Below are 10,053 nucleotides of genomic sequence, written 5' to 3'. Positions count from 1 at the left end.
ACAATGTGTATAATGATAGTCTAATGTATGTATGCTATTTGGATATAACCACTTTTGTCTTTTTCATGTTTGACTATATACTAAAAAACGAAATCCTCTAAATTAAAAAGGTATAAATAAAATACCGGTTCAAACAAAAAGCAATGTGTTTTGACCAAAACGTGAATTCAAAAAACGTTTACAGATAAAATAAGGTCCAGGCTCTTTCCCCTTGTTCAATATATTACTACGGCCCTGCCTGAACCTTGCCCTTTGGGCCTAACTCCCCTTGTTTTTCAAGTATTCATGGGAGGGCAGGATCCTGACATTCCTAGAGTTTATTATGTTTGTGGGGATCATGCATATTTTACATTATCCCGAAGTTAGTATGGCACATGTTACTTTGCAGCAGTCTTCCCGAAGATTTATCATGTAGAACACTTAGATGATCCTGCTTGGGGATCACCAGTTAGAACAAAAAGAAGAAGTAGAGAGTTTTTATATAGTTGGAGACATATTTGGCGCCTTGATTCCTTATATAGAAGTAGTTCTGAATGATATAAAAAATAGAAAGTTGTCCACTATGGTTTATGAATTCGCTACTAGTACTGCAAATTCATTGTTAGCTGTGAACACTGAAATTATAGTTGTAAGGTCTATGGTAATGCAAAATAGCCTTGCATTAAGCATCCTTTTCACAAAGGAGGGCGGAGTCTGCAAGATGTAGAAGGTTCAGCAATACTGCACCTACATCCCTTTCAAGAGTGAAGAGGTGAAGAAATACATTAAGAATATTACAGATTTAAAGGGAGATTTAAAGATTCTACAGGTGCTTGGGAAGCAATTGGGAATGGGTTTGCTGCAGTAGGCAAATGGTTTGGAAACCTTGGGAGTGGAATAGTGGGTTCTATTTTGAGACCCCTTGTGATAATTGCCTTTTGTGTGTCTTTAATCTTTAAGGGGCACAAGTTTATGAAAGCAAAAAGAGTGATACAGGAAAGAGGGGAATAAAAAGAAAGAGAAAAGACTCCATTCTTACATGTCACAGAAATGCAATTATATATGTGTATTTGACGTTATATTCACCATGTGCCTCATTTTTGTTAACATGTGTGAAACATTTAAATGTATTAATGAAATGCATGGTGGCTGTTACAGTCTCACTGGATAAAGAACTGGAGACATTTACAAGGTCGCTGTTGTGCAAAGAACTCAATTTCATTTGGCTAGGTGATTTTAACTCCCAACCATGCCCCAACTCACTGGGCACGGTTTGTGGAATGGTTGATATGGAGGGAGACCATTAGTCCATTTAACGCACCACACCACGATTATGGGAACACCTTCAATAGGTTCTTAGCATCAAGGAATCTGGAAGTGTATAATAAAGTAGACGTGGGAAGTTTGGAAAAAACCTTTTTTCAGGGTGTTTCTAATTCCACATTGGATTTTAAAGTTGCAACCACTAATTGCCGAGGACATCTTTATCATAAGGATACCATACTGTCAAAATTTAGTGTCCACACAGCATTATTCCTGGAGCTTTTTGGTCTTGGAATCCTCCCCCAACAAGCGGAGAGGGCCCAAAAACCAATTTTGGCCAGACTAAATGGATACAAGTTGAAATGGGACAATATAGACAAGTCCAAAACTATTCAGGAAGTTATAACTAATAAGCTGAATCTGGTCACAAACTGTTTGGACCGGGCTACCCCTTCAGATATTTTCATTATTAATTTGATAGAAATCCTTCAGGAGATCAAACTAGCCCTGTTCCGGCATAAAACGAGAAGAGACCGGAAATACAATGGTTCAACAAGATTTGCTTCCGGGCTCTAAAGAATCTTTGTGGGGCCTTGAAAGCATCGCCCAGAAATCAATCTCTGATTAAGGTGCTGCGATTGGCCTATAAGAGATCTCGGAAAACACGGGAAGACGAGTTAAAAGAGGAGGCATGGCAAAATTTGGCTAAAGCTGCATCCCTAAATGGTACTAGGGATTTCTGGAAGACAGTAAATGCCTCTTTCTTCCTGAAAGAACAGGAAAAAACTATTAGATAACCACGTTGATGAAGACACATGGATGGTGCATTTTGAGGTGATTTTTAGGAGCATGACTGCCCCAGGGGATGAACCCCATATCCCCTTACAGGCCCCCTTAAGCCTAGAACTTTTAACCTAGAGGAAATAACCCTCGCTCTCACCAAATGCAGTCGCGCCAAAGCACCAGGACCGGATAGGGCCACGATCGACTTCTTTCTAGAACATCAAGACCTATGGGCCCCATTGTTAACAAATATATTTAATGAAATCTCCAAGACTGACCCACCTCCATCATGGAAAAACAAGCATTGTAGTGCCAATATATAAAAAGGGGATAAATGGAACCCCCTGAACTATCGGCCTATTTCTCTTCTTGATTCCACCGCCGATCTCCTGGGACGCGTTTTACTTAATAGGTTAGAAGACTAGGCAAGAGAAAACAATGTACTGATGTCTTCCCAGTATGGATTCCAGAAGGACAGGGGCACAATCGACCAATGCCTAAACTTAAGCTTGATCATCTTCAAATATACCAGCGCAAAGAAAGGGAATATATACATGGCCTTTATGGACCTTTCGGCGGCTCTCGACTGCGTAGTCCATTCTAAACTCTGGACAATTATGGCCGCGATGGGCATAGATTCCAGGCTGATTATTCTTATACGGCAAATGGACTCACAGGCGACGGCCTCAGTCCATTATGGAAGAGACTGGGAATGTACCAGACCGTTTAGGATCATGAGAGAAATCAGGCAAGGCTGCGTCCTTGCCCCTTTTTTATTCTCACTTTATACAAATGGAGTGGAAGGAGCCCTGAAAACGTGCACACCTGTACCAATCCTGGCCTATGCTGACAACGCCATCCTGATAGCAAGGATAGGTGTGGCGCTGCAACGCCTAATTGACACCTATGTGAGCTTTATGTCATCCATGGATCTTAAGGCCAATGAGTCCAAAACCTTTATCATAGTGTCAGGACTTCCTCCTCCAAAAAAACATTCCTTTGTTCTATAATAGAACTCGGAACTTAGCTGTTGTGGAGACCTTCTCATACCTAGGGGTTGTTTTTGATACCAAACAAACCTGGTCATACATGGTGGGTAGTAGGGCCCAAACAATGGAGCTTACTATGGCGGCAGTCTCTGGTTTTATTAAAAAACTACGTTCAAAACCCCTCAAAACAATAAAAAAGATCTATAATGCTAAAACAATCTTGGCAGCGACCTATGGGGCAGGGGTCTGGGGCACAGTACCAACCGTCTCCCTACAGAAGCTGGAGAATGAGTGTTTTTTAGACGATCGCCTCACTCCCTCTTTCATTTTCAAACCATGTCACTCACTTAGAGCTGGATATGCTTTGTGTCTGACAGGGTGAGAGCAGCCCGATCATGCTATGGCACTCAATATGGAATAGGGACACAGTTGATCTTAACCAGACTATTTTACTACATTGCCTTTAATTGAATAAGGCTTATGAGATCCCCTGGTTGGAGTAGGTTAAAACGACTCTGTATTTGCTAGGTGTCCCTGAGCTGTATGCAAATTCCACCTCGTGTTCCAGGTTCCCTAAGAAGAGGCTAAAGGCACTAATTTTGGTAAAGCTAGCCTATGAAAGGGAGGAATTTCAGAAGTTAAAGATAACTGTAAAGACCTATCACTCGATCCCACCAGTGTCAGTGGGTGAATGCATCTACCTGGACACAGTAAGGAACCTGCAGCATAGGTTTATTCTTTTAAGGTTCCGCTTAATTCTCCTAATGCTGGGTTTCCCTTCAAAACAGTATGCTCGTACTGACTTGACAACTTGCCCGTGCGATAATCTATCAGCCCAGTCTGACCTCCACCTTTTCTTCTTTTGTCATTTTTATAAGGAGCAGGGAGCCAGATATATTAAACCTCTTTTAATACGGCACGATTTTAAATAGTGCCGCGTTGCCCTGTTCTTTCTGAAAAAGCTTCATGATCCTTTTGTATGTTTCTGTGTAACCTCATTCCTTTGGGCTTGTAAGAGCAAGAGACATTTATTAGAATTGTAGAGCTATGCTAATTTTTAGCCTTAAACTCATTTGTCTCCCTGAACATACTACTTAATCTCCTCGCAACAGTCTCGCAGAGCTAAAGGATCTCCATAACACTTGTAATATGTTTAAAGGGCTAATATAACTTAGAATGGCGGTCCCTTTTTATTTAAATTTCTCTGTTTTTAAACCTATGTATTTATGTGGCAACCGGGAACCTGCAGTTCAGCATCTACTCTTTTATTATGTTCACTGCACAAATAATAGACATTGAATTGCGTAATTTGCACAGCTCAATTCTATACCCCATTGTTTTGGGGATTGCACTTGTACATTGTTTTTTTGCTATTTTAATTATTAGTTTTTAATAACTCCTATGCATTGAGCTGTATTGCACTGAGAAGAATGACAGTCTTATATTTTTAATATGTATATTTTGATGATCTAAGTTTTCAAATTAGATCAAATAAAGTTATGGAAATGAAAAAATATATTTACTGTAGAGGTTAGAGTTTTATATATGTGTGCACTAATGTTCAGTTGAAACAAGCAACATGCATTATTTATTCAAGTTTTACACGTGCACTTCAAGTTATATTTTTCATATGTAAACATGTATTCTTTGCTCATGTTTTACATTCGTTCTACAAGTCACATGTGTGGATGTATAACCATGTACTTGAAGTGTACATTATATTCTTAACTAAAGTTAGCCTGACTGCAGGTCTCAGTTGGAATGCATTTTGCTTTGCCAGCATGCTTTCCATTTTTGCAGAAATATTATTTCGATAGAGAAAGGCTTATTGTTAGTATTAGATTGTTGATCGAGAGGCCTTGAGGGAAAACGTGGCAATTAACGTGGAGAAACAATGGTCGAAAGAGGCCTTCTGTTCATGATGTACAAGTATGGTAAGATGTTCAAGGAAGAGTACCGCAGTCTCAGCTCGATTCGTTGGATAATTGGATCGATTTTACAGATACTCTCAAGAAATAGCCTGATTGGTCCCTGGTGGCATGAAAGGAGATAAGGAAGTTTCTGCATCTACTCTTATTTTTAAATTGACTTTAGTCTTAGAAATGTTCGGACTTCTCTGCTTGCCTTATTCTTGCAAGTGTGAAGCTTTATGCTAAATTATTATTTCTGTTTTCTTTAGACCTCTACTGAAGTCTGATCATGCTGAGACATTGTATGATCCCAAATTAGAGACAATCGATAGATGATCCCACATTGACTTATGTTTAGAAGAGAGAAGGGACGTTTCTTTATGGAATACCAATTCTTTAAATTTGTTTTTGTTTTGTTGTGGCTATCACAATTCTGTATCTCATTTTGTTGCACCTTAACCGACTGAGATATTTCAGCTTCTTATTGAATTGTTGTACTTATTTTATTTAGTTTAGCTTTACATATATATTAGATTTATTGGTAATTCAAATAAAACCGTTTAACGATATTCTGCGATTCCTGGTCCTTATAGTATAGCCAGATGGGCTTCACAAGTTGAAAATATATTGTTGATGTCCTTTCCCTTTCAATGCTTAACATCAGCAAATAAAGGTCCATATGACCAATAGGGAAACAAAAATAACAGCTTGACAATAGATTATGTTGGAAGGCCCAGCACTCATTCAAGAGTAATAACACAATTTTTATTTGATAATACGGTCAAACAAGTCATGCCCTGGACTCAACCAGTGCAGAACGAAAGGGCTTATCTATATCCTATTTTTGTTTCTTAAAGAAAAACTATGCCACCCTTGAGGGAGTTACAGTAAACAGATATTTGCCTGTGCTTTACCGGATGGTTGAGGAATTGCAATTTAGTGAAGTAACTTTTAAGGAGGTCATTGTAAAGGAAGCATGATATCAATGTTGACGGATGGTAATTGAACTGGGTTTCGAACCCATTGATAAAAAAGAAAATGGTGGATTATATGCCAATTAGGGCCATATTTACAAGAGCTTATTGCCACCAGAACATCACTTTTTGTGATGTTCTAGTGTCGATTAGCCCTTTGCCCTATTTACAAGGCAGCGTTAAGCCACTTAACGTGACTTAACGCCTCCTTGTGAATTAGGCCCCCTTTCACGCAGCACTTAGCGTGAAAGGGGAAGGCAATGGTTGTTGTGATGGGCGTTACGTCACAACACACATTGCTTTTTGACACTACCTCTATTTACAAAGATGGCATAAATATTGGGCAGCACCAAAAATAAGATCAGGGAAACCTGATCTTATCCTGGCAAAACAAGGAGAAATCTTTAATTTCTCCTCGCTCTTGCTGTTTCTATGTGTGCTGCATTCTGCAGCAAATATAGAAAAAGCAAATCGCCACTATTGATCATGTGCAGGAAGGTGTCCCTTCCTGCACCTAAACAATCATTAAAAAAATGACGAGTTGCAACTTCTATGTGAGCTGCATAAAGCAGCACACATAGAAGTTACAAATCGCCATTACTGATTGTTTACGTGAAGGAAGGGACACCTTCCTGCACATGTACAATCATTCATCCAGAAAGAGGCACAGAAAATAGAGCTATGCCTCTTAAGTAGGATCTCCAATAGCTACAAAGGAACCTTGCTCGATAAGAAATCCAAACCTAGGTTCTAGATTCCTCTGATGTCCAGTGCAACAAATAGTGAGAACCAGAGTTAAAACAATATCTATGATGGATATTGGAGAAGTCAAAGGCAGCTCACAGCAGTCAAACACACCATGCACCACCCTTCCTTGATGAGCAGTGAACAAACATTATTGGAGGCCAATATAACTGATGGTGGCACCATACCACAATATTATAAGGGCAACAAATAGGACAAAGATCATGAATATATTTAGATAGAAGTCCACCTATGGATTTTGACACACATCCTTGATTTGCAGACATGGACTTGTGGCAGAATCTTGTGCCTCCCTGTGGCTGGTGTAGCAAGGAGATATATTTTTCCGCAGACACCATTGCACTATAATGCAAGGGTATTTGTACTGGCACACAGCAGCATAAATAGCACCAATGCAGGGAGAGAGCAGAATAGTGCCACTGATTAGTAGATATGGCACTCTTTTGCTCTTTCCTGTTCAACATTGCAGAATAGTTAAATCCCGTACCCCAGGATGTGATATTTAATGGTGGGAAGTGAAGCACCTGTTAAAAGTTGAGCCTGCAAAAATGAGGCATATAATAGTGTTTTGGGGTTTTCCGCACCAAAATCAGCACCAAAAGGTTTGACTTGCTGAACATTAGCAATGATGTGATCTGTATCACATCCGGTCATTACTGAGTGTGACTAGCATTGCATAGTTGGTAATTACGTTCTCTGTGCAAACAGGCGTTTGAGCAGAGATTGTTCATTAACACGGCACTTGTAATAGAGACCACAGAAAAACAGAACAACTACCACTTGTAAAACTAGGAATCCACCAATAAGAGGTGACTGATGAAAACTGGGGTATTAATTGATGCAGCAGTTATCTTGATTGCATTATGGCCCTAAATAACCTTTCTGTACCACTGGAATTGTGTATTATGATATACCATCATAGAGAGCTTAGAGTCTCCCCAATTCGTAAGAGGTTGATTAAGTCACTACCCTGTCATTACAGGAAGAGGGGGGTAGGGATGTGGTTGATATCACTGCAGGTAGGTATGGTGTCAATAAAGTTAGAGAGACATCTTTTGATGTAACTACTGAACAAATGTGAAGTTTGTGATGTAACCAGAGGAAACAAATAGAGTTGCTGCATCACAAATTTAAGATGTAAGTGACCAGACTAGTGCCCATCCCCTGTATTACAAAGCAGAAAACTGTGGTTGTATATAAAAGCTTTTTTGTACAAGAGTTTTAACTAAACTTTATAGTACAATTGTTACCAGTGATACTAAACACTGTGTGTCTTTTTCCAGGCTATATTGACCCCAAAAGACAGCGTAAAAGGGATATTGAATGTTCTCTACAGTCTCACTGAAAAAAATAATGGATGTCTGCTGGACTGGGAAGGAAAGTCGATCCCTTGGTGAAAGAGCAAACTGCCATCAGCACCTGAAACACCTCAAGAAGAAGCTGATGTGGCTCACAGCCCATGATTTGAAGTTTCACCAAATAAATCCTGTTTTAATATTATGAGAGTTGACTATGATTATTTAACTTCCATTGAAGATGAGCAGTGTTGTGTATGTGTATGGATGTTCACGCATGTGAGTATGTTGAAGTGGTTCATCTACAGGGCAAAAAGCAGTGCAATGAACTGCCTTAAGATTTTCTGCCTTGTCAGGGCCATAGCCACGCGGTCGGGGTGGGGGGCTGAAGGGGCCAGGCACCTCCATAAAAATGTTTGCCCCCCCCCCCCCCCAATGGAACTGCCAGCATGTCAGAGATGGCTTTGAAAGCTTGCTCTGCAATGCTTATGAGACTGGTGAGATCCTCCCAGTGGCAGCAGTCCTAAGAAAGGAAGTCCTGAAACAAGGCCTCCCTTTTTACACAGATGCCTTTTGCTTTTGGTGAGGATTAGGAGAGAGAGAAGCTTCCTACAGGGAAAGGTGCCGCTATGGGACAGAGAAAGCAGGACAGGACGGCAGGAGGAAGCAGACTACTCCCCAGCTCTATCCGCCACGCCACCAAGCCGAAACAGGAATATCATTTCTCTTCAATCTGCAGCAGTTCTTGAGCATACAGCAGAGCAGACACACTGGCCATGATTCAACTTGAAGGTCAAGGTTAGATTCTGATTCTGTTTTTAGTTTGACACAGCAAATTAAATCACACACATTCTGTATGTTCAAAGTAGCATTAATATAGTGAATAAACAGTCCCACTCAGTCAGTCCAGAAAGACTGTTGCTGGTATAAGGGGGCTGAGCAGGATAGGTCTGGCATGTGGAGCAATCTTCCAGTAGCAGAAGGACTGGTCTGAGAGGTAAGTGGGTTGGTTATTTTCAGCTGTTTGTGACCAGTTTTATAGTCTGGAGGGCTGTTTTTACAGTTGATTCCCGTGAATTACTACAAGCACTGCCTGCAGCAAGCACAAATGCATGCAGTCTCTCATGCAGTGTGTCTCCTGAAGCTAAAAACTGCTCTGATTTGCAAATGTGGAGTTTTCCAGCACTCTGATTCCCTAATGGGTCAACGTTTATTTTGGTGCTTGAGCCTATTTAGTGTTAAAGTCAAACCTTGGGTCTGAGAAGGAAGACCGTGGTTCTGCTTTCCGTTATCCCATGATCGTGACCTCAAAACTGTTAAAAGAGGAAAGCAGGTCTTTGGATGCAGCTGTAAGAGCAAGGAAAATAAATTATTTTGCATTCTTGTGAGAAAGTCGGTGGGTGAGATAGGTTTCTTGTAGTGCTGCAGTGAATATGTTTTAACCCACTAGCCATTCGAGTCCCTTTTGGTTTGTTTTTGAAGAGATGAAATTACCTGGCATGACTTTTTCTCTTTCGAAAAGGAATCCCCCACTCAGTCTTAAAACTTTTTTTTTTCTTCAAAACTGCTTGTTGTAATAGCCTATCATAGCAGAGAAATGCATGCTTGTATTTGTCTACAGGTATGCGAACTACTGGGTTTATGAGACTGGGGCGATGGCTTTAGTAAACTCAATACAACTTTCAATGTTCTTCTGAGGGCACCATTAACAGTTAGAGACATGCAAGGCCAGTGATTGTATTGGAAGGGGGGGACGGGATCGGGGGGAGACAGCAATGCCAGCTGCAGGAAATTCAGGTTATGGCCTGGTGCCAGCACTATGTGGAATTAACGGCAGTGTCAAAGTCTGTGTTTTGTATTGTAGTGATATAGCGCTTCATAACCTTAGCTATGTGCGAAATGACATGCTTTTTTGTTCCTGCATATCTGTTCACTGAAATGTATGCTGGTGGGTGTTTTTCTCTGTGTGTTGGATGCAGGGAGGGGAGGCTGTCTTACCATTCTCATCCTAAGACATGCATGCGCTAACAGTTTTGTTGAGTCTATTTTCTTTGTAAGGCAAAATGCTTTATTTTTGCTTTCTCCACTTCGAAAC

The 10,053-nt window shown here is 40.5% G+C and overlaps 1 protein-coding gene across 3 annotated transcripts in view; it reads left to right on the top strand.

Moving 5' to 3' along the window:
- The window catches only part of LOC146775743 (uncharacterized), a 328,795-nt gene extending 320,632 nt beyond the window's left edge, over positions 1-8,163 (top strand). For all 3 annotated transcript variants that reach the window (XM_085637383.1, XM_085637382.1, XM_085637380.1), the window contains one exon: positions 7,947-8,163. In XM_085637383.1, the coding sequence (XP_085493509.1) occupies positions 7,947-8,060 (114 nt within the window). In that variant the 3' untranslated portion in view covers positions 8,061-8,163. The remainder of the gene's footprint in view (positions 1-7,946) is intronic.
- Positions 8,164-10,053: the final 1,890 nt, after the last annotated feature.

This window comes from Triturus cristatus, chromosome 12 (genome assembly GCF_964204655.1).
Source record: "Triturus cristatus chromosome 12, aTriCri1.1, whole genome shotgun sequence".
In the NCBI taxonomy this organism is placed as follows: Eukaryota; Metazoa; Chordata; class Amphibia; order Caudata; family Salamandridae; genus Triturus; species Triturus cristatus.
Note: the sequence above shows the minus strand (reverse complement) of the source record. Positions and strands in the feature narration are given on the sequence as shown.